The sequence below is a fragment of the Emydura macquarii genome, unplaced genomic scaffold (assembly GCF_026122565.2).
Source record: "Emydura macquarii macquarii isolate MOO-44397 ecotype Brisbane River unplaced genomic scaffold, CSIRO-AGI_Emac_v2 contig_1348, whole genome shotgun sequence".
NCBI lineage: Eukaryota > Metazoa > Chordata > Testudines > Chelidae > Emydura > Emydura macquarii.
This window is the reverse complement of record NW_027131485.1, coordinates 20,241,145-20,267,286: the sequence shown is the minus strand read 5'-3', so window position 1 is coordinate 20,267,286 and position 26,142 is coordinate 20,241,145. Positions and strand designations below refer to the sequence as shown.

Sequence of the window (26,142 nt, the reverse complement as noted above, 5' to 3'; positions counted from 1 at the left end):
CGCTACACTTCTTGCCGGAGAGGATTTACAGAGTCGACTTCTGGGTTCAACTGAGCAAGTCGTCACTGCTGCTCAGTCGAACCCGCAAAATTGATCTTGCGCTGCCGGCAGCGTAGACATAGCCTTAGATACCTTGTGTGATCAACAGTAGCAAATACTGAATTTTTTAAAATGGCAACCACTGTACATGTGTTTTATATGCTGACGGCAATAATGCCAAGGAAAATATTAGGAAACAGGCCCTGTGAGTTACAGTAGACACAACTTAGCTGCAGAAAACACAACTTTCAGAACATGGCTTTATAAATTGCTTTATTGCTGGGAGCTAATTTAATACATAAGAGGGAGTTTTCATTTAAATTACATGAGAAGTTCCAGAAACTGCACATATAATTAAAAAAGCTGTGGCCTATTAAGGAATACTTAAATTTATTTCTGATACCATTAACAAAGTGGTAATATGAAATACACAAAAATCTGATGGGTCCAACTAAACAGATGGACATGTAATGAAATGAATTCCTCTGAGCTTAAGTGGGGGCAGATGCTGTTTAAGGGAGACTTCAGGGACACAATTTTATTAAAAATTAACAAAAGATATTTTATTTAAGTGGCAGTCGAGACAAGTCACTAAATGGCCACACGTAACACAGAAGTATCATGCTCATTTCACCTCTCTCATCCCAGTCCAAACACTAACTGCTTAGCCCCATTTTCTCTTCTTTCACAGGTAGTCCCTGGTTTAAGCAGAAAACTGCTTCTCTTGCTTGCTAAAAGTCAGAGGCCCATCAATTCATAGTGTCCAATGCCAAATGGGACCATTGTAATCATCTAGTGTGACCTTCTGTATAACGGAAGCCACAGAACTTCGCCAAAATAATTCCTAGGGCATATCGTAGAAAAACATCCAATCTTGATAAAAAATGGTCAGTGATGTAGAATCCACCATGATCCATTAAGGAGGAAGAGATTAATTATATACGCAGCAAATCTGCCAAGTAGACACTAACCTTAAAAACCCCAACTCTAAATCCACTATGCCATTTAAAGAGTACTGGGGGCTGTATTTTAGAAATGTATATAAAATACTACTCTATGGTTGCTGATGTATTTATTTTGTATTTGTTTCTTTTGCTTGGGCTATCTGATGTCTTTGTTTTCAGTGATAAAAGTTAAGGCTAATTTTTTTAAAAAATATAAAAAAATCTGCAAATTATAGTACATGCAGGTGCACATCAATATTTGCATACTTCAGTCAACTGGGTAACTGCTTTCACAAAAAAAATTTTAAGTGTAATCAACCAATTTATACACAAATGTGTGTGTACAAGTCTGTTTTTTGCATCTCTGCCATTTTTCAAAATGTAGCCACTATCACTTTACCCAGAATATGATGGGTTGACTTCAACATTCTGGGTGAACTACAGGGGACTTCCATAATCCAGTCTGTGGACTACAGGGTGGAAAAAAGCCCCGTATCATGAATTGCTCAGCAAACCTACTCTGCAGAGGAGCCTAAAATGAGTTAATACAGTTCTCAAGTGGGCTGGGCCAGAGTGGAAAGGACAAGGTCAAACTAGTTGGAAAATTAAATGACTCCTAGAAAACCTTGGCTGTGTAGACTCCTATTGAATGCCAGCTGGAATGTAAAATTTGCTTCCCAGGGGAGGGAAAAAGCATCACTGCCACCTGTCCTCCCCTCAGGGGTGAAAACCCCTTACAACATAACTGGCCCAACAGATGTATGTGGGTGCAAATTTACAGCCACCTGTGCTTGAGGAAATGAAGGTGGCCTAATAACTCTATAACACAAGCTTGAAAACTTTTTTTTTAACTGAGGGCTGTTATCCTTGCTTAACAACAGTAATCTGAAAAAGCAAAATTAATTCAGACAACTCAAATTCTTTGTATACTTTAAGAATCAGTGTATTCAAAACTAGTTTAGGAAAAGGAGGACGGTTTTGGTGGTTCCATGAATCAGACAAACATTAGATTTTTTTTTATATTTTTCCTAGATTATATATATCCATTCTTCTTTACAGACTTTGAGATCAGAAATGAGTAGTTTTAAAGTTGGCAAAATGGTAGTTCTTGTTGCAGTAACAATGTTAAGTGGGATATTATTGTACAAAACTCAATTTTGGTGTGTTATTTTTACTGATTGAAGTAATTAATACCAAGGCAATAATATCAGTCCCTCTTAGTGGTTTGTAAATACAGATGATGGACTGGGATGCAGGATGCTTGGCATAAGTGTCCAAGCTTTGGCATCAGTAGAAAACTACACAGCAGTTAGATCCTGTTGGTTATCAAGTCGACTACTTTGAACCTTAAAAATGTTTGCATTTAGGCATTAGCCTATTTATGTGCATATACTGCTGCCACTTCATTTACAAATGGACATAATAAGGGCAAGGAAGTTTAAATTTCCAGTTCTACTTAATTTTTTCCTATATTGTATGTAGGAAAAGATGCATTCCACATGGGTCCAGGAACTTTGACAGCCCCTTGGTCTTCTGTAGTTCCCAGTGAAGCACATGGCAGTCAATAATTATCATGATGCACTTTTTTAGAAGAGCGCTATGGATATCTGATAATAATAAAATGGCAGGAACACCTTAATTACAAGTATAATTAGGCCTATACATTACAGCTTAACCCTCCTAACATTACTCATCATACTATGGAGTTGTGGTAATATTTCTGTAAGGCACGGAGATAAAGTTTATTTGACAACAGGCTAATGTCTGAATAACATTTGACTATAAAAAAGCTATTCTATCTTCATTTAGTAAATAGACTTTGGAATAAGTGAATGAGCTATTTGCTCATCTGACAATAGTCTAAGGACTTTAGAAGCCAAGACTTTTGATTATCCTGAGTGGTCCTGTATGTGTTCAGAAGCAAAAAGTGCAGAAGGCGTTTTTGCTTGTATTACATTTATTATTTCTTAAATAAAGACACCTAACCAGATGCCAGGTATTTCCTGGGATCACAACAAAACTCATCATAAACGTTTAGAGAGTAATAGGGGATAAAGAGGTCAAATATCTTAAAAGTTACTTTTATTTCTTTTAAAATAGTTAGATACAGTACACTACAGCAAAACTGTTCCCTTGAGAAAAAATATTCTACTATTTAAAAGTTTTATTACCTTTTAATATAAGGAAATGTAGTACTTTTAGGATCAAATGTACCTTTAAACATTAAGGGGGAGTTGGGAATCTACTGTACTCAATGCATCAAAATTAAATTCATACACTGGAGTTTTATACTGAAACTCTCTTCTTGGTGGATTCTCTGATCACCACCTTTTACTACAACCCAATTAAAAACAAAATTCCCATTAATAATTTGCAGCCCTTTAAAGAATTTCGTAGGTGATATTAGCCATACCATATAATCGTGACTGAAGTTTGCAGTCCTATGGATGTGATTTGTAACTCATTTCACAGGCATGGATTAAATACCCAATTGTTAAAGAATTCTGAAAGTCTCTAAAGATGTTGTAGCTTAAAATTTTCCTCCAAAGAATACCAAAAGTATGTAGCTCAAATCATGGACACACTATTTCCTAAATTTCAGTTTTTTTAAAATCCCTCTCAGTTGAAAAATCACAAAAAAGGATCACAGTTAAGCTATGTTGAATACAAACAATGGTTTCATGATAGAAGACACATTTTCCTGTTATACACATATTTAGTAAACTTTTAGCACACTCTACATAGTTAAGCCATCGCTCCCATTACTCATAATGTAGTTGTGCAGTTAATATAAATCAGTACGCTGATAGTTTTCTGCACTGGAACATTTAGCGGTAAGGATTTTATTACCATTTTTATTTCAGTTTATCTTACATTTAATTCCTATGAGGCCAATTATTTTTATGTTAAATGTTTAGCATGAAGTAAAAAACAAATTACAACAGAAATAAGGGAAATGAATATAGGATGAGAAATAGAAAGGAATAATTTATACACATTTAACTATTATGTTCCCAGTGAATGCTACTATAATAAAGAACAAAAATTAATATTTTGACTTATTCTCATTATACACCATTCACAACAATAATATGCAGGTAGCAAAGTGAAAAGCCACTTGATAAATTAATTTATCATACACTTTTGATAACATTCACCTACTTCTTTATATGGCTCTGTCCAAACAAGGATCAACTTCATCATCATGTGTGGCCACTGTGTCAGTTTCCTCCTTTTCTGATTTTTCTCTTTGCAGAAGGATTGGTTAGTTTAACCCTCCAGCTAAATTAACGTCCTCCCTGCTTCTGTGTTAAACAAGAGTCAGAAATAAAATACCACCACCAAACAAATGGTGTCCTCGTATCACTGCTGAAACAACTCAAATTTTTACCCTCCTTGGATATCAGTTCCTTCTCCCTGTGGTCTCATTTTTCCTCCCCCTGGCCATCTCCTCTTCTTGTAGTCCTTTGCACCTCAGCTGCAAATTTATCCCTCTTTGGGTGGTTCTAGTCCCAGAGCCCTATGCAGCAATTCAAATCATGAATATTTTGCTTCACTGTTTTGCTCCGCACCCTCCAGTCCTACTTCCTAGACTTAATAATATGGCCAACCTTAAGTGTTCAAATGTCATGAGTCAGACCCCAAAAAAGTAATGATGGGCTTAAAAATAATTGATTTTAAAAAATCAAATGTTTTTCATTTGCTTTCTGATTCTCCCATTTAATAGGAAGCTGCCCATTTCCAATTTGTAAGTGATCTCAGGTTTAAAGTCCAACCTTAAAAACACATAGGCCTCATGGTTCACTACTTGGAGATGACCCTGCTTTACCTCGTTGGGTGTGAGGAGCTACCATTCTATCCCTCTTCTTAGCTAGACAAAACAGGCAGCATTCCCTCTCATTTTCACGTGCTCTTCCAGCTCTGTGCTGTTCCAGTATCTGTTCTCCACTTCCCATGACATTCACTTGCCCTTCCTGTCCTAACATTGCCATCTGTCCACGTTTTCCCAAGATCTTTCCTTTTTTGATGTGTCTGCCCAAGAAAATCTATAAGGGTGCTCAGTATATGCTGACAGCTGTCTGGTTTTATGGACTCAGCATCAACCCAGGTATCATTTTTTTTTTTTTTTTTTTTTAAACCTCAGAATAGGGACACTGTCCTCTACCCACCACATTTTCCTCTTCTGCCATACTACACTTCCTGGCAACCTCTTCAGTTAACCTCATGCCCAAAACACTCCCCTGCATCGCTTCCCACAGTCCTCCCCACATACCGTTGGCCTTCTGCTCCTCACATTCCTCTGAATTCCTTGGTTTCCTGGCCTGCCCCCTCCCCCGCCCGGCTGCTCTCACTCTGAGTCAAAGCAGCTCTACATTTTCTGTCCCGTTTAGCCCTTACTCTATAAAAAAGGGATCTTGGCTGAGGTAGACTTGGCATCGGCCCCATTACAAACACTGGGAGATGTCGACTTTGCTTTCAGCGGCAAAGCTGAAGGGAAACAGCAACCATCTTGTTAAGGGCAGCCTGTGACTTCAGTCCCACTGATGATGAAGTGAGACTGGCCCTTTGGGATGAGGGAAAAACTTGAGTTTAAAGGCAGAAATCAGAAAGCCATGGGAACTCTTGAAAAGCCCCAAATACCACAGACTTGTGATGAAGTCTGAGAGCTGGTCCAGGACATACACACGCAGCCTTCAGTGGGTTCCCATAAGCACATGTTGAGTATGATAGTATTACTTTACAGTGGCTGCCAGAAAAAAAAAGGTGCAATCACCCAAGGCCCAATTACCTCATTACCCCTAAAAATCAAAACAGTTTCAACCCAGGCCAAAAAGCCAGGCCAGTGAAGGGTTATACAGATCACCTCAGCGTATGGCCTCTTCAGTGCCCTGTATCCTCCTTCCCCAGTGACTGCTGATCCCCTGCGAGCAACAGGCTGTTTCTGGCTTGCTCTCTGCCTTCCAGTCCCAGCACTCAGGCTGCTGGCTGTCTGGCTGGTCAGTCTTACCTCCACAGCCAACTCCCACGCCGTTACGTCCATTCTACCAGGCCTGCTCATCCGCAGCCTCTGTCTCTCTGCTATGCCAGGCCTCTAACTTCAGGACAGCACTTCCTTTTCAGAGCCCTCTACTGGCAGAATGTTGAACTAAATAACTTGGTTTATTAGTCTTAGCACTGCCCTTGTTCCAAGCATATTCAATCTATTCCCTCCCAGGCTCCTTTCCCAGCTTGCTCAGAGGAAGGTTCTTTAGTCACAGGAGAGCCCAGCCAGCAAGTTACTACTCTTCCTGACAGCAGGGAAGCCAAATTTTGCAACCACAGGGGGTGATGGGCAAAGGGGCACAGACCACCTGCAGCAGAACCCTCCACCTCAGTAACACAATCCTAATCCTGGCCCAATGCAAAAGGCAGACCCTGGAGTGGGGGAGGACTGGAGAGTGAGCTGGCCCTGCACTCACCTAGCAGCAGCAGCTCCCGTCCCATGGAAAGGTGCCCGGCGCCTCACTCCAGGCATTGTGACATAGCATGCTGTCATAGTGCCACATGACCCCACATGGTCATGATGGAGGGACAGCCAGGGGAAATTTGAGTGACTGGTGTTGTGATGTGGCACATGGGGTTGCAACCTCACATGATGCCACCTGCCATGTCACAACTCCCAAAAAGGAGAGCCAGGCCTAGACCTGTGGAACAGAAGATGCTGCTGCTGTGTGAGCGCATGACAGGCTCACTTTCCAGCCCATGTTAAAAGGCACCACACATACAACCTAAAGGTTGCCAGGCAGAGTTGCCCCCTATTAGCTTTGTCACTGATCGCTGGCTCTCTCTACTCTGAGCAGAAGGAGCTTGTCTCCCCCCCCCCCATTCCTAGGAAGTCTTTGTTCTCATATGTAGGAAGAACTCTTTCCCCCTTCCCTCCTCAATGTGAAGCCATTCTCTCATGAATGGAGAAGAGCGAGCCCAACACCTCAGGATGGCTTTGCTCCCTCCTCTGCACTGTAACCAAGAGGAACAGAATGGCACCTCTAAGCACCCAGACTAGGGAGAGGAACAGATGAGAAGCCCCTAGAGCTGCCCTCCCAAGCTAGGAAGGGGAAGAAAGGACCCCACTGTTGCCCCCCCCCCCCCCCCCCAAGCCTGAGAGAGTAGAACCACCCCAGAAAAGCATAGGTGAGTGTAGGGAAGCTGAAGTGATAGGGATGTTGTAATGATCTAGCGCATAAAATGTACCATTATTGTAAATTTAAATGCAAGATTACGTAAAAGTTGCTAAAATGTGGAAATAACCATGAAAAACGAGTAAAGTTGCTTACAACATTAAATTTTGTAACAAGTGCAAGAGAACCCGATAAAGCAGCTGGATTAAACTAAAACACAAAGACCATGTTGATATAATCCAAGGACTGTTAAAATTATGCTTGGTAAAAACAGAAAATATAGAACCAGAAATTAATAGAACAAAAAAAGTATGATTTATTAGGCCTATTGGTGGACAAAATAATGAAGGGGATGAACTATGCAGCCCTTTTTGGGTTTCATAAAGAGAGACTTTGAAAAAACATGATCAGTTCAGTTCAGCTCTCTCTTACCTCCTGTCCAACCTTGCATCCCAGCTCGCCTTATCTCCCTCCAGCTCATCCCCTAAACTGCCAGCACTGGAACTCATCTTGGCTCATCTGAAGGACCTTCTTTCTGAGAGGAAGGCCAGCTGGCCTTGCTCATTTAAGGAACTTTGTTTTCACCTCTGAGTGCCGAAAAGTCATCACATTATAACATCCTCAGCCCACCAGTGGGGATATCTAATGACTAGCACTGAAAAGGCACATAAGTTCTTGTATTATATACCCTTCCCTTGCTTTGTTATTTTCTGCCCCACTGTTTTTTCTCCTATCCTATCTCACTCATCAGTTATATTGTAATAATCCAGAACTGCCTTATCTAAGGAGAAAGTATCCAACCAGATGACAGCCTTGACCATATCATAACCAGAGTCCAAGCAGCACTTCCTGGAAGACTTGCCAGCCAAAGCATTCACTTGTAACCATTCAACAGTCCAGTGTTCCAAAAATATCAACAGGGTATTTTAACCATCTTCTCCTTCCTCTGTCTCCTCCATCTTGTGTCTATCTGTCTGTTAAGAACAGGATAAGTAAATGCCCTCTACACATCAGGACTGCAAGTAATTACCCTTTTCATCAAAGAAAAGGAATTACGAAAAATTGGAGACTGATATTTTGCCTCCACAAGGAGAAAGTCTTGGAAGGTTTTGACTAAAGTTGTTTTGCACAATCACTCAACCAGTTTCAGCATAAATGCCTGTTTTTAATTTCTTGTGTTTAATAAACTTTTAATCTGAATTAATGCTTTTGGCTATTTGCCAAATAATCAAGTAAAACCAAGGTTTTGAAATAACCCATTTAATGTTGGATAGTGAAATAATTTATAAACGTCTATATTTTTAGGCCTTTGAGATCAATATCGTTTGACATCAATATGAATGTCCACAGGTGGACAGCACCGATTTTGAGGTTTGGGGCAGAATTGCTGGCAGGTGATGGTCAGATGTGGGGGGTCGGGATGAAAGCTCTGCAACAGGAGCCACAGAGGACCTTTACCCCATAAATTTAGGAATAGGCAACAATTGTTTCTGACACACACTGGGAATAGGCAGGGGAAGTTTCAAAATTAAGAGAGATCAGAAAACAATATATTTTTTAAAAAAACATTATTAGGGACTGACGATTTTTGATCTTTTGAGGTTGGCAATACTGGAGCTAGGACTTGAACCGGTCTAAAATGCCCAGTTCACTCTGTGACAGGTTCTCTTTATGGAAGTATCCAAAGTGCCTCCCTGGGAATCTGAAAAAGAAGTCTGCTCAGGCCTAAACTGGACCTGAGTTGAGCTGAGTTGAGCACAGCTGACCTGAACCCGACCTGAGAACGTCAAGTCACTTTGAGAGCCAACTGGAACCCGACACTTCCTCCCACTGCATCTGTGGTGGCACCACCTCATCTTGAGAGCTCAGCCTGGTGGGGGTTTCCCACTCTCCATGCCCATTGATCTGTCTCCAGCTGCCTCCTGCCTGTAGGGTTGGTATGGTGGCAGCTGTGTGCTCTGCTCCTGCCAGTAACCATTGCCTTGCTGTGCTGTGCATGTTGCAGATTAAGAGGTGCTGCAAGTAAGAGATGCAAGTAAGCAGGAAGAGGTGAAAGTAAGATGTGCTGCAAGTCATTGGCACACTCCCCAATGCACACACAATGTGGCAAGGTGGTGGCAGCCAGCAAGAATGGGTCATGCAGCTGCAGCTGCCTCTGTGCTGATTCCATGGGCAGTAGGAGGTAAATGGAGACAACCAAACCTGAGCCCAAGAAGGTCAGATTGTTTTCATACCCAACCCAATGCCAATACTTGTAGTTTGGTTGCAAGGCTCTAGTCTAACATTAAAAAGGTTAGTAGGTAAAGTTCTAAACAAACAACTACCATTAAAAATGAACTTCACAGAAAAGTGTTTCCTTCTTTTGCCTATGTATGGACTTCTGTCTCAAAATGACAATGGTTTCGCACCCAGGACAGGGCTAGTCTGTCTGGGGATACAGAAATTCAAGCTCGGCTATGTTGTTATAATTCAGAATTAGAAACTGGTTATTTTTCTACTGAAATAAAAAGATTTAAACCTCTAACAAAAACCTCTAACAGGATCCAGCACTTGGTTCTAATTCTAGAATATTCCAAAACGTCAGGCTTCAAGGCCATGATATCTTTATGAACAGAGTCAATTTTAAGTCACACTTGCTGGTTTTAACTTTATTAGCTTTAATTTCAATAATGTACAGTTGGAATTGTAGCTAAGGCAACTGCCTTTCCAGGCAGAGGGCTACTCCCACTACAATTTTAAAACTCAAACTTTCCGAAAGGTTTTTTAGTAAGTTGTGTTATATACAAATTCTATGAAATTGTGAGATATTTTACTGGCTGCTAATTGGGATAACCTACAAAACCACTAATTATTTTGCCACTTGATGCAAATCTCAAACTCATGTTGAAAACCGTTCATACCACATCATCATTAATGTAATGTTTTATTTTACAGCCATTTTATTTATAATACAGTAGTGCTTAGAAACCCTAGTTAAGGATCCCGATTGTGCTAGACACCACAGTTATGAAGAAGGACCACAATTAATCACATTATTAATTCTGTAACATTCCACAAACACACAAAGGAACCAAAGTTCAGGACTGTTTGTATTACACAAACAAATTAGGAAACATTATAGGAAGATTTACTCTCTCTTTTAAGAGTAACAGTTGATTGACTTCACTTAAGATAAAGGCAAATTTAATGAATTTTTCCTGCACTTACTGAAGGCAACAGGAGATTTTTGTGATACTATGGATCAAGGAACTTTTTATGTCAGTGAAGTTGCTTCTTGCCTTATGTTCCTGTTTAGAATTAATCCCCTTCCGAACTCTTAAAAGTATCATTAAAAAGCTGTATGTCCTGACCCGTCCTGCTTTATTGGTTTAGATACGCTGCTCATTTTAGACCAATAATCTCTACGGCGACATTAAAATCTTTTCTGCTAGAAACAGAATAGTACTGATATCTTATCTTTTAAAAAACAATTACACTGTAGCAGCTACAGGCACCAACCAAAATGCCAATGTACATGTAGTGAGAGAGTTCCTGCACCAAAATGCTTAAAATCTAAAAAACAAGACAAAGTGGTAGGGCTGAAAATATGGTAGTAACATTAATGTTCTCAAGGTTAAAGCCAACTTCCACCAGAAAAGCCAGCAGAATTCCTGGGGAAATAATTCTTATTTTACAGATCAAAAAAAATAAATCCTCATAGCACATGCATGGATACATCTGGCCCAGTCTGAAGAAATGGAAAAATTTACCATTGTAATGTACCATATTGAGATTGTTGCTATGATTTAAAAAATATGAAACTACTGTATTACTTTTTTGAACATATACAGTACTTGCTTTGCATCAAGGTAAGAATGTGACGCTAAGCTCTTTTTCAAACTGTGTTCTCTTTAATCAATTCACGTTTGAGTACTTTGCCTTCTTGAAAACCACATTTTTAGAGAATATAGACATGAAAATTGGACACTGTGACTGCAGCTTAATTTGTACATCTCAATGTTGAAACTGTTCTCTATAAGATGGTGCACAACACAAGCAGATCTTCCTGCATAACTCAAACAACAATAACTCTCAAGAGGAATTTGTAGTCTCACTTTGGTTTAAAGGCCACCAAAGGCAGATGGAGCTTAGTGATCCATACTAAGTTTTACTCCTGAATCTGTGAAGTTCAGGGTATAGAAATTCTGGATCCTTATTAGCAACAAAGCTCATTCAGATTCATTATCATCACCTTCCCCACTCCAGTCACACATTCTCTCCCTTGCCCAACTAAGCAATGGAGCAGATGATGTGAAGCAGAAATTAGGGATAAACTTGAAATTAGTTTCCCCCATAAAAGTCAGTCCATTCCTAGACTGTCAGATGAACATGCTGCCTTCAACATGTCAGGACCAGATATTTCAAAACAAAAGGCAAGCAGGAAAATTTAAAAATTACATTGAAGAATATGAGGCTGCTGTTATACATCATAAAGGAACAGTGAAGGGCAGAAAGTTGTTTTTGCTTCATCCCTCACTCCAAGGGGTTTCCCTGTATTGGGTTTAAGTGGGAAAGGTTCAGGGGCCATAAGAAATATAATCTCATGAAATCTGGTAGTTATTCCATATGCTAGAATGATGTGTTGGGAACAGATTATATAAAATAAGAATGTGTGTCTTAATACCCACTAACCATGTATGAATGGCAAAACAAGAGAAAAGTCAACTAAATTATGTTAAAAATAAAGACACACTGGGTCCTAAGAAAATTTCTTTAATTTTCATTTTATGGAAATACATCTTTCATTTTTATTTCCATGATACAAAAATGTTAACTATCAAAGTTTCTGAAATCTACCAAAGCAGATTTTTTTAAACAAATAAAGGGCTGGTGCAGTTTGCAGGTTTGTCACAGGTTCCAAAAACATTTTTACAAAAAAAAAAAAAACACATACCATGGAAAACCAGATCAAGACTTAAGAGTGAAAACAGAAAAGAAAACCCACCTCCCCCCTTAACATGAAATTCTTTTTCTTTCTTTCTTTTTTTAAAGGAAAGTATACATTACGTTTTCCCAAGAGGACAAAAGGATAGTGTATGTGTAGGATTAGTTTCCAGATGGATACTGGCTGAAGTCTTCCTACTGGGGAAAAAGGACAACACTGTAAAGTCTCCAGGGTAACTGATACTGAGAGGTTTATATGTTCAAGATTGTTGATAGTGTACTAATAATGCCTGAACATCTGAAGATGAGAAGACTTGTGTGATAATTCCCCTCAAGCACAGGAAACAGTCTAACAAAATTCATAATAGTGCTGGTTCTTTTTTGTACACTTCATAGCCAACATGCCATAGTAGATGACCAAATCACATTTACTCTTGCATCTTAAATCTAACATTGTTTATGACAGCAAAGATTTCACATGATCAACAAACAGAATTGTAAACTAGTAAATATACGAGTAAAATTGACAGTGATTGTTCAATACAGTTTAAAAAAATTAAACTGATTTTCAGGAGACATACTTCTTTTTTAACACCACTTTTTATTTAAATAAAAGTATGGCTTCCAAGTGGTGTACTCTTGCAATTGCTTTGAATCAGCTTCACTTTTTATTAATACAGATATTGGCTACCACGTGTCAGGAACTTCAAAGAGTTCTGTAGAACCAGTTGTGATGCTTCCTAAGAGAAGAGAAAGATATTTACAACATTAAAAAGTACTATCTCAAAATGTTTAAGTGGACTAAGCCACCTTAAAATAGAACAAGTTGTAGCATACTTGTAATTCAGGGCAAATGTATAATGCTATAGTTATATAGGGAAATCCTCAAAGCAAAAATCTACATTCATACCATTATATTTAGCAGACAATCCAAAGTAAATAAGACCTATGAAAAGTATGAGCACAAACAAATCAGGTTGGTAATGGATAAATTAGCTACGTTTCAGCCTTAAGTTGTTTTTTGTTTGGCATTTGTACATTTAATAAGTGCTGCACACATGGCATACACCACCACTCAAAGTCTGCAGACTGCCACATAAACAATACTCTATAAACAATAAGACTAAATATTCTCAATGCAGACATTTGCTTAAAATGTGAGGCTTTTTGGTAAAAGTTTACCAAAAAAATGTTTACCTGGATTTTAAAAGATTCTGTAAATTACCTGTTTAAACCAAGAGTCAGAGACCTTTACTCATACTCTTTCATAGCATGCAAAGATAGATTTTACTTCAGAGTGGATTTTTACAGCTGGAATTAGCAAGTCAGAAAAGACGACTTTCTGATGCGAAACCTAACAGACCCTGCCTTGATTACAAAGTTCTCACAAAGACTAAAAACAAGACAAGATGGAAGACTGGTGAAACACTTCTCACCAGATGCAAATTATAAGGTAAGAAAGCAATGACCCTGGCAAATCATCAACTAACATTTAAGTACTGTAGGGACTTTATATTTTCATACAATATTTTGCAATTCATATCTAATTTTATTAAAACAGATGAAGCAGCATATTCAGCTTGTAGCTGCAGCATCGAGTTTATAATGAATAAAAACTTTAGTGGTATTGTACTATCTCCAAGGATTTGTACTGGGACTTGTGCTGTTGAACATTCATAAATGATCTTGAAAAGGGGGTAAACAATGAGGTGGCAAAGTTTGCAGATGATACTAAACTACTCAAGATAGTGAAGTCCAGAGCTACAATGGGATCTAACAAAACTAGATGATTGGGTAACACAATGGCAGATTAAATTCAATACTGATGAGAGCAAAGTAATGCACGTTCGAAAATATAATCCCAACTATACATACAAAATGATGGGTTTTAAATCTGTAAAGTGCTGTGTTAAAACCACCATTAGAAGGTTTATCTGGAAGTAGTTTAGGGTGGGCTTTTTTTGGCCTTGCCTTAGACATCGACAGTAACTTCAGAACTTACTTCAAATTTTAATAAAACCTGTAAAACTATCTAAAGTGATTATTTCTTTAAGTGAATTCTAAACTTTTACACTATAACCCTAAGCATATAGGATTTAAGAGTTCAGTAGCTTTTATAAGACTAATAAAATACAATTTTTGCCAAACATTAAGGTCTTGTTTATATTGATTTGATTATAAAGAAGCCCAGAAGACCTGGAACATTGTTCTATGTTTGCATTTTAAGGATTAATACGTACAATAATTTAATTAATTTTTAAGAACTTTATGAAACTGTTTAATAACTTTTATAGCACGTCTCCATAAACTACATTCATGCTGTGACCCTAAGACAACCTCAATGCTAACTGGCAAAAGATTCACTGTCAGTTAACAGCAATTCCCATCAGGCCTGACAACCTTACTACACCTAATATATTGCTTTTATAGTATTTATCTATAAAGAAGGTCATGTAAGGTATGAAATGAAAGTTTATATCATACTGATCATCAGAAGTATTGTGAGATGCATGTATGGATGTTATTCAAGAAGTTGTATGTATTGTATGTATGTAAAATATGTTTAAACTATGTAACCAGGCAGAGTTTATAAACCAGATTTTCCCAGACCAAGGAAGGTTGATTTATCTGTCTGCCTAAATCTCTGATGTAAATTAAGCAGAATAAACCTGATAACAATGGGAGTTTATTTGCATCTGAGGTAAACAGGAAGAACAAGTTAACAGGAGGATAAGAAAGCAGCATGGAGTAAGCACACCGGAGCACAAGCAACAGGGAAGAAGGATCTTATCTGGGGTACACTTCAAAAGAACATATTTCATAGGTTTGCTGGACTATAAGAAGGAGGAGGAAGAAGGATCCCTTTGTTATCCATCACTGAGAAAGAAAAAAGGACATTGCTTTTTGCATCAATGAAAATTGGATCATGGCTCTGGGGGCTAGTGACACAGAGTTTGCTTTAGGTGATAAACTTATCTTAGACACTAGAGATCATTCTGTATACCTTTTAGAAACAACTTTTAAGTGCTCCTTACAAAAAGGGAGAAATAGAAGTAAAGGAGGAGCAACTTCACCATCTTAAAACTCACCACAATAAAAATGTAATTGCCTGTAAAACTCAGGCATAATAGTGGGATTTTTAAAGGGCAGTTAGTGTAGATGCACAGACACCCAACAGAATCTAAAGAAACCTGCTGCTACTTTCTGAAAAAGTTGCAAGCATTAGGGCAGTGCTTTTGTAAGCCCCAGGAGGACATAATTATAATAAATTAGATTAGCAGTTGCGGAGCATGTGTGGCTGTTGCAACATTTTCAGAAGATAGAAGTATAGCCTGCACAAGTTGCACAACCAACAGACACACTAAACTCAATGCTTCCCATGAAGAGAACTTTCCAATGATGCCACATTTCCTCAGCAAGCAGATTCATGGTCTGCCCAGACATCTCAGTGATAGATAAATATGTTCTCTGTAGACATTCAAACTACTCAGCACGTTTCTTGAAGACACTGTGCTGCTTGGAAAGATTAGCAGTAAGAGATAGACAGGAGCAGACTAATTGCATAATCAAAATCTGCCGCTATTTTATCCAGCTTCGTTTTTCTACAGCTAGCAATATGCATGGCACCTATCATGCAGCAGTGCTCAGGGCTGGGAAGAAACCACACCACCTGATTCAGTCGCTGTACTTCTAATAATTAAGTGCATTTGATGTGCAAGCTAAGATGACAACTTGGAGATCTTAATAAACTTCAACGTTGAGTTTTTCATTTGAATTAGAATGAAAATGAGATTTTACATAGAAAGTCTGGAGCTCAGTGTGCCAGGGACACTATTACTTTCTGGATAAGAATCATTAGCTAACATGTACTTATGTAAGAATGAAAAATGTTTCACCTTCAATACAGGAAGTTCTCAACATGACCAGGAATTCAACGCAATTGAGCACCTGAATTATATTTATTATTTACAACAGGAGTGAGATATAAAGTAGACCCCCTACCTCAGAAGCTCCCAGGACATCGTAGGTGGATAAATACAATTTAAGGTGTCCCTTTCTTAAATATAAATATAAAACTAATAGATTAATAAATCTCAAGGCCAGAAGGGATCAATGTGATCACCTAGTTTGATCTCCTGTATAACAGGTCATAGAACTCCCCCTCCTCCCCAAATATTTCCAAGACCATATCTTTTAGAAAAACATTCAATCTTGATTTAAAAATTGTCAGTGATAGAGAATTCACCACGATCCTTGGTAAATTGGTTTGATGTTGAATTATCCTCACTTAAAATGTACGGCTTATTTCCGGTCTGAATTTGTCTAGCTTCAACTTCTAACCATTGGATTGTGTTACACCTGTCTTTATTATATTTAAAAACCTATTATTAAATATTTGTTCCCCATATATGTATTTATAGACTGTAATCAGCTCACTCCTTAACCTTCTCTTTGTTAAGACAGACTGAGCTTCTTGAGTCTATTACTATAAAGCAGGTTTGCTTTTCTAATCTTTTATCACTCTCCGGTCTCTTCTCTGAACTCTCTCCAGTTTATCAACGTCATTCTTGAATTTTAGACACCAGGACTGGACACAATATTCCAGCAGTGGTTGCACCAGTGCCAAATACGGAGGTAAAAATCACTCTACTCAGATGCAACATTCCTGTTTATGCATTCAAAGATCACATTACTTTTGAACTCCCTGTGCAAAACTTTCGGCCATGTTCAGCTCATTATCCACTATGACACCCAAATCCTCTTCAGAATCACTGCTTCCCAGGATAGAATTCTCCCAAGCCTTAAGTACAGCCAACATTCTTTGTTTCTAGATCTACATATTTACATTTAATGGTATTAAAATGCATAATACTTGCTTATGCTCAGCTTGCCAAGTAATTCAGACCACTTTGTATCAGTGACCTGCCCTCTTCATTAATTTACCACTCCCCCAATTTTTGTGTCATCTGCACAGCTTATCAGTGATGACTTTGTTTTCTTCAATATCACTGATAAAATTGTTAAAATAGTGTGGGGCCAAGAATCCATCCCTATGGAATCCTCCCCCGCACCTCAAAACACACTTGCTCGATGATTCCGTTTATAACAACATCTTGAAATCTGTTAGCCAGCTTTTAATTCATTTAAAGTGTGCCACGTTAATTTTATATCATTCTATTTTTTAATCAAAATGTCATGCAGTAGTAAGTCAAACTCCTAATGGAAGTTCAGGTATATTATATCAACACTTCTACCTCATCAACTAAAACTTGTAATCTCATTTAAAAAAAGATAAAGTTATTTGACAGGATCTATTTTCCATAAACCCATGTTGATAGGCATTAATTATATTACCCTCATTTAATTCCTCATTAAGTCCCATAACAGCCGCTCCATTATCACGCCCAGGACTGATGTCAGACTGACAGGCCCATAATTACCTGGGTTCTCCTATTTACCCCTTTTAAAATACTGGCCGAACATTAGTTTTATTCCAGTCTTCCGGAACTTTTCCAGTGTCCCAAAACTTATTAAAAAAATCAACATTAACAATCCAGTAAGCTCCTCAGCCAGCTCTTTAAACTCTTGGATGTAAGATAGACATTTAAAATCAGCAGGTCTAACTCACTTTAGTAGCCACCTTTGATACTAATGGAATGGAATGAGTGTTATATGATATGACTACATCATGTGGGGTTTTTTCCCCCAAATGGAGAACAAATATTTATTGAACACTTCTGCCTTTTCTGCATTATTATTAATTCTTCAACCATTTCCATCTAGTAATGGACCAATACCATTGTTAGGGTTCTTTTTGCTCATAATATATTTCAACTCCTTATTGTCCTTACCACGGCTGGCCATGGAATTCTCCTTGTGTCCTTTGCTTTACTTGTCCATTTTCTACACTTTCTAGCTTCTGATTAATACTCATTACTATTAACTTCTCCTTTCTTCCATTTGTTATATATACTCCCCCCCCCCCCATTCAAATCAATACAGCCTTCTTCCTCAATTGTGGGATTGCAGCTTTTTTGGGACATCTTACAAAGCGTTCTTAAATAAGGCCCACTTATCAGCCACATTTTTTCTGATTCAATGTTTCCTCCCAGCTCATCTGGCTCATAATTGTTTCCAGCTTTGTGAAACTGGCATGTTTAAATCACCAAGTATATATATAAATATAACTGGTCTGGACTTGATAATAGTTGTTATGTGTAAACAGAATAAAGTCATGATCACTTGTACCTAAGCCATCATTAATTTTTAGTTCTGTGATCAGTTCCTCTTTCTTTGTCAAGATGAGGTCTAATATAGAATCCATCTGTGGGTGCAACACTTTTTGAAGTCAGGAAATCATCAGTAATAGTTAGAAATTCCAAGGATGTTTTAGTACTGGCAACATGAGACCTCCAGCATGTTTCACTCAAACGAATGTCCCTTGGGTCTCTCAGCTTTCCCCCCGCTCCCTTACACATTATAGATAGGTGAATAAGGAGTCAGTCATTCTGTTCCCTAGGGTGATCTGGTGGTCTGTAGCAGACACCAATTAACACGCAATCTTGTGCTTTACCTATTATGGCATTGATCCATAAGCATTCAAGATAATTTTCTTTCTGTTCCCAGTGACTCGGAAACAGGTAATGCCAATTTTGATGAATGCCACTCCACCATTCTCTTACCCATTCAATCTTTCCTAAATAGGTTATAATTATGTATTTTAACTTTCCAATCATGTGAATCATCCCACCAGGTTTCAAGTAATACATTTTATATCAAATTTATGTTAATAAATGAGCAATTCCATTCTTCTTGTTTGTTATCAAGGCTACTGGGATTGGTATATAGGCACTCAAAGAATGGCTTTTCATGTCTTTTGCTGCATTGATTAATTTTGTTTCTCAACATCTGGATTTTGTGCTAAGTGAGTACTCATATCTTCCCTCTTTTTACTTCCCTTTTGTCATTAATGTTATGACCTCCTGACTAAATGATTCAGACCAGTTTAATAAAGCAGGATGATGGAAATATATATTTTTTTATTTTTAAAAAAGAGTGTGAGTGGGGGGGAGGAATGAAGCACAGGAGAAGGGATTTCCCACCACCAAAACATGAGTCCAACAGACCAGGGCTCACTTTTGTAAAAATGTGATCACAAGACAACTCCACATGTGATCGTATGATCTTTAAATGGTAGGTGGTGTGAGAAAATACACTCTAGACTTCATGAGACAGCTTTATGTATACTGAGGGCCATCACTGATAAGGACTTATAAAAACTACTAAATACTTATTTAAAGTCCATCTACTGCTTTTTAGGCAGATAATATAAAGAATGTAAAATGGGCACAAACACTATACAACTGAGCTGTTACGTTCTGAACAAGCTCTAACAAAGAGGGAACTACAATTATTTCATTTTATGGTCAATGTTGCAAGATCTTCAAATTATAGGTAGTGTAAATTGATGAACAGAATGGAAAATTTCTTACCTGATAATTTACTTTCTACAAGCAATGTTTCCTACAATTCTGATACATACGGGCTATTCCCCTCCTGTCAGCAGTTTCCGGAGGGGTTCAAAGTTACAGCACAGCTTGTGCTAGCTACAGTCCCTTCTCTTGCTTGGTGCCAGATGATTCAATCCAAAGCTGTGAAAACACTCTTGGAAAATGATTAGTAACAATAGTTTCAGTGCCGACTAATTAACCTGCCTACACAGTAATTATCCAAATAAAATCCTGACTCTTGGCTATGAAGCTGTCCAGGGTTAGAAGAAATGTGGGAGACACCAGTAGCAGAAAAGGAAATTATCATATAGAAGTTTCCCATTCTGTAGCCAGTGTCTACCACAATTCTGATATGTGTGAATAGTAGTGAGCAATGAAGAGGAGTAGGGAGGAACAGAAAAGTGAACATAAAAAATAGGAATGACACCCTACACAGCCTATTTTGAACTATTCAAATACAAAAGTGATGTCTAGATCACCACCTAGAGCGCCTTCCTGCCAAAAGAGGCCTCTGCGAAGACAAAAAGTCCATGTTTATAATGTCTGATGACAACATTAGGCCATGATCCTGTGGCTAGTCTGCAGATATCTAGAGTGCAAGCACACACTGTTTCAGCCATGAGGTTGCCATGGATCTCCTAGAATGTGCCTTGATTCCTTCTGGAACAGGCATGCCTGAAGGCTTATATGCCTCAATGATAAATAGTCTCTCATGCATTTAGAAAAGGATAGCTTGGATACTTTAAACCCTTGGCATGTCAGGATGAAAGGAAATTAACATGGAATCTGATCTTGTGGATTCTGTATGCTTGATAAAAGTCTTTAGTGTTTTCCTCACATCGAAGGTATGCTGGTGCTTCTCAGCTGAGTGCTGTACCAATAGGCAGAATGAAGGAAGTCAGAGGCTCAAAGGGATGGGTGGATAGGGCTTTCAACACATGTGCTAGGTCCCACTTAGGGAATGATTGTTCAGATCACTGGCCTGGCAAGTCTGATTGCTCTGAGAAATCCGGATACCTGAAGGTTCCGTGAAGGAGCCCAAGCAGTCTGTGACTAGTACGCTACTTAGAGATGACACATGGGGTTCTATGGTGATGGGGTGAAGGCTCTTCTGTGAAACTTTCTGAAGGAAATCCTGAGTAAGCAGAATCCCAGGAGGCCCTGGATCTGTATTGAGCTCTTTGTCTAAACTTGGTCCATGTGGAGGGATAAATTTTTAGTGTGGAAATTCCCCTGGAAGAGAGTAGAATCCAGATACATTTGGATGATAGCTGCACTTGACCTAATACTTCCCTTTCAATATCCAGGCTGTCAGCTGAAGACTATCTTGGTCTGGATGAAGGAATGGACCTTGGGGGGAGGTGGGGGGGGGGGGGAAATTAAAAATAAAGACATCATGTCTCACTAGAAGCTGCAACTGCAGTTCCAGCTTGTATATCATCACACCAGAAAACCAGGGGTTTTTTGGTCAATACAGAGTTAGCATTTTCACCCTTGCTTCTTCTTGCTTTAATTTTTGGATCACCTTCCTTAGGAGACTGTACAGCAGGAACACATATAGCAGATGTAGTGGCCATCTATGTGACAGAGCTTGGACTTGTGGACTGCTTCTTGGGTGAAGAATTTTGGCTGTTTTGAATTCTTGCAATTGGCAAACAGGTCAACTGAGGGAAGACTGAACATCCATGAGATCAGAGTGAAAAATTCCTGGTTCAGACATCACTCAGAGTCGTTGACTGAGTCTGCTGAGCCTTCTTTGGCATATCACCTTTAGGGAAGGGAAAGTCTTGTCTGCCCTTGTCAATCCATTGTCTCTGTTGCTTCCGCATGTAGAGTTATGCTTCTTGTTCTCTCTTGGTTGTTTAACATGTAACTGTAGTCATGCTGTCTGATTGGAACAAAACATGACTGCCTTCTAGGTAGTTCTGGAATCTCAGTAAAGCTAATTTAACAGCTCTGAGCTCCAATAGCTTGATGCTGTGGTTCCTTTCTCTATAGCGCTAGATACCTTATGTTGTTATCAATCCCGTAAGTGTTCTGCAGCCCTTTACAACAGTGTGTGTTGTGAGAACCAGCAGGTCTGGAAGGCATCTCATGGGAAGACCTCAGTGGATGTTCTCTGAGACTGTCCATCATCTTAGCAGATCCAGCATCTGGTTGGTCTTGCATTTGCGCCAGGTAATAGTCCCATCCTCCCAGGCCTGGGAACACCTGACATGTGACCTCATCCATGAGGAGACTAATATGCAGAAGACCTGAAGGCCCAGTGACTGGAGACACTGCGCTACAGTTGGTATTCATGCATTTGTCTAACATGGGTATAAGATCATGGATCTTCTGGAATCTGTCTAGTGATGGGTAGATCTTCATCACCAATGTATCCCCATTCATAGTTGAATTACGTTTGTCAAGGGAATCAGAGCTTTTCCCAATATTATTGTGAAACCATGTGCTTGGGGGTGATCCAGAGTCTAGGCTGTGAAAAACGATGTGCTGTGAACTGTACCTTGCTGGAACCATAATCACCCACTTAAGACTCTGGGTGCAGAAGATGGATCAAAAAGAAGTGTCATGCTGAGAATTTTGTTAGTTAAGAGGAAAATTCATCTAGCTTTCCTTGGAAACGTCTCCAGATTTCCTGCACTCCCCCAGGACAACAGTCCTTTCTTAGATACTCTTGGAGTTGGTAGCAACCAGTGGATTGACCTGCTGGCTTTGACAGCAAGGGCTTAGGCCTTCTGCAGTCTCAGCTACTAATTTCTCTAATATATTCCCCAATAGCTCCTAATCTGCAAGTTTGGATGCACCAGATATCCATTTAGAATGGGCAATGACTATTCATGGGTATAACATGACAACCTTGTCACCACCATGTTAGAATCCATTGCTTGTCACAAATCATATATAGTGCTCGACCAAGCCAGAACCTGAAACGTCTCACTCAAAGCACAGACGTCACTCCTGGAAGATGAGCCACTTGTTGACCACAAAATAGGCTTTCCTTACTAAATATATGAAAAATCTTTGATCTGAATAACTATAGCTGAAGTTTTGAAATTGCTGTGCAGCATATCATCACTTTTATGGTCTATAGGGTCTTTTGGAAGGAAGTCCCTTCTGAAGGTGTGGCTGTATCTTTCAGTGGTGAAGTTACTAGTACACCAAACTCAGGATCCCAAAATATTTTATATTACATATAAATGAACATTTTAGTTTAACATTTGGTTTAATTGGGGGTCCTCATTTGGACCTTATGATGCTCTAAAAGTAGGCATCAATAGAAAAACGTATCATAATGCTCAAAAAGAACAGACATTTCATTAATATTAAGTTCTATAGGATTTTTTTTTTAATTGTAGTATGTTTTGTTTTGATTTTTACATGTGTGGTAGTTCTTCCCTTGACTGTTTACAGGGGGACCACACACTAGGGAACAGGTACTGGTACACATATCTTGATTGTGAAAATAGTTTGTTAGCTAGCCTGGGGCAGGCAATCTTTCAGGCTCCCAGGTACAACTAAGACCCAAGTAAACGCTGTATGAGCAACCTAGTACCAATTGGGGCTTTACACAGTAAATCACGATTGTTATGAACACAGGAAGGGATTTCTTATTTACCCCTCTGTAATCCTATGAAGACACACTTTATCATGTGTGCCTGTCCTGATTACAGGATACATGAAGTGCTCAAGCATATCAAGCAGGGGAGGAGTGGGAATAGAACCCCTTTACCACCTTTTAGAGTCTGATCCCCTTTCCCTGACAGATAAGAAGGCACCTTCCCATTCTACTGCTGCCTCAAATCTTAGCTCTTTTCCCAGGCAGAGTGGGAGTCCTAAAGCTAAAAGCCATAAAGGCACAATTTCCACTAGGTTGCAGCCTGAAGCAGGGCTGTACAAGAGGCAAAGGCTTCTCTGCACGCCCAGACACAGTGCAGAGTTGGGCGGGATACTGAGTGTGGTACAGAGCACCAAGAAAGACTCTGAAGGTGATAAATACCAGCAAACCCTGCCTCAGGGGCAGAAGGGAAAGGAAAGGAACAGAGAAAATCCCTGATTTTCACCCCACTTTTTTATTCTCAATAGTAACTGCTGCCTTGCAAAGGATACATTTCCTTTTTGGGACCTGGCGTTTTGCAGGACTCACCCCCAAAGTATCACGAGAAACCCCTCATTCACGGTGAGAGGAAGGGATCTGTGTAGGAGCCCAGCTTCTCTTCCCAGGGATTCTGGGACCCACTTTTGGACTTGTGGGTGGACCAGTAGCCCCAAAAGGGTCTTAGCTTTACAGTCCTTTTTTGCTCCAGAACTTCATCCAGCTGGCCCATGGGGTGGGTAAGTCCTCTTCATCCTCAGAGCTTCTCCCTGTTCTATTGTCTCCCTGGTTGGGGTTCTTCTGAGACGGAGTCACAGCTACTGGGGAAGGGGTGGGGGGCACAGCAACATGCCTGTCTGGCCCATGCCATTGCAAGTGGGGAGGTGCTGCAGTAGAGGTTCTGGCTGGCTGCGATCACTGCCATGCTCAGATCCCGGATCAGGAGGCATTGAGGAGGCTTGAAAACATGCTCTAACTGCCCCAAAATGGCTAACAATAATAAATCAAGAAGCAAAGCATGAGACTGAAACAAACTGCCACTTGACTGCTGCCGTGGAGGTAGAAGATATGGTAGCAAGCACAAGAAGGGGCCTGGCTGCAATAGGCTGTATTGCAGCTTTGAACCAACTCCAGAAACTGCAGACAAGAGAGGAATAGCCTATATGCATCAGAATTTTGGGAGAAGCTGAGCAGCAGGAACACTTTACCTTTCCATGGAAAATAAATGGTCAAATGGACATCAAGACCCTTAAAATTTGCCTTATTGTTCTCAAACAATCCAACTGAGAGAATGAAGCTCCATTTACAAATATCCTCTATCAAACAGCAAGATCATATTTCCTGGAGATGGGAAAGAGATATTTGCAGCTAAGCATTTCTTCAAAGCAGAGACCAAGCCTGCTGCAGGGTCAGCTGAGGAAGAGATACACAATTGTGTAACAGCGTAATCATATTACTATACCTCACATTCAAAAATGTTCTTATACATAGATTCAACATGGGAAGCTGGATTTAATCACTGATGACTACTAATACATTAAGTCTATAAATGTATTTTTCACACTTCAGTTGAACATGTAATCTATCAAGTTTCCTTGATTATCTAAATTTAAAGAAATAGAAATATTTTTGACATTGTTGATCAAAAAAGGTTAATCCTGTACAAATTCTTAGTGTATAAATTCACTTGAGTTAAGTTTGCACTATTTCTCACTCCACATTTTTCAATGCTCATTCAGTTACAAAAGCTTGACAGAACTATCTTAGTTTCAGAAACTGTGAGCCACCATCTTGGGATCAAGCCACCATCTCCCTCAAAGAAAGATATTTTCCCAATCTTTTTAAAAATGACCTGCTACACAATTATAATTCAACAAAGGCATGCTCTGAAAAACTTAAATGCCAAGATGTTACTCTGTTTTACAGCTCCCAAAGTATACTGCAAGACAGTACTTACTCCTTCCATATTTTTTAAACCTATCACTGTCAGTTAGGTAAAGTGGGGTGAAAAATTCACCTACACATTTTGTGCTTTTGTGAGTTGAATTTAGAAGGCTGATGCTTGAACATGTTTATGGTTTCATTCGCAATAGTCTTATAAATAGGAATTATGTTTTGCAGGCTCAATTGGAAATCTGAGGTCTGACCTACGTTATCTGGATACTAATAAGATTGGAAATGTTTACACAAGACTAAGTTAATTAATAATTCATTAAACTACCTTATTTGCATGGCTGAAAAACTTTGGCATTTTTGGTAATCTGAGAAAATAAAAATCCCTTGATTTAACTGATGAAATTAAAAAAATGAGAAACAATTCCTGTAGTTCTTATTCATAACTAATTTGAACACATTTTTAAAAAAAGTTAAAAATTAAGCTTCTTCAAAGTTATATTTAAGGTTAAATTATTTAGTGAAACATGGTAATTTTTGTGTGTATAGCTGGACATAGTTGCTTATTTGCTATCAGACAATATTTGTATAGCACTTAGCACAATGGAGCCCTGACCTTGTCAGCCTCTCATTGATACCAGAATATAAATGTTAAGTTAGACACACAAAAATTAAATTAAAAGAACATTAAGGTCGCAAAACCACGTGCACAAAAGTTAGGAAATACCAGAATTAAAGTTACCTCAGCAACCTTAATTTGGCCTCCCTGTGCCTATGCATGATACAGTCTTTAATTACACAATTACATACTATTTTTTCCACAGGACTTCAACCACATTCAGTGCACAGGATGGACCTGTTCTGGGGATAAATCAGGGTTAGTAAAGAAGATCTGTCTGTAGAACCCCTGCCTCATATGTTGCAGAAGTTGGAAGGTATATAGTGAATGAGGCAAGGGATTGCGGAAAGAAAGGAAGGTCTCATGGATAAGGCAGCCAAATGCCATTCTGAAGAATTGGATTGCATCAGTGCCTCTGCCACAAAAGTTCCTATGATGCTAGGCAAGTCATTTAAATCAA

General features: G+C 39.0%; 1 protein-coding gene across 4 annotated transcripts in view; it reads right to left on the bottom strand.

The window, feature by feature from the left end:
• Positions 1-11,877: 11,877 nt before the first annotated feature.
• PARN (poly(A)-specific ribonuclease) overlaps positions 11,878-26,142 on the bottom strand; it is a 132,480-nt gene continuing 118,215 nt past the window's right edge. For all 4 annotated transcript variants that reach the window (XM_067551342.1, XM_067551343.1, XM_067551344.1 and 1 more), the window contains one exon: positions 11,878-12,804. In XM_067551342.1, coding sequence (XP_067407443.1) covers positions 12,752-12,804 — 53 coding nt within the window. In that variant the 3' untranslated portion in view covers positions 11,878-12,751. The remainder of the gene's footprint in view (positions 12,805-26,142) is intronic.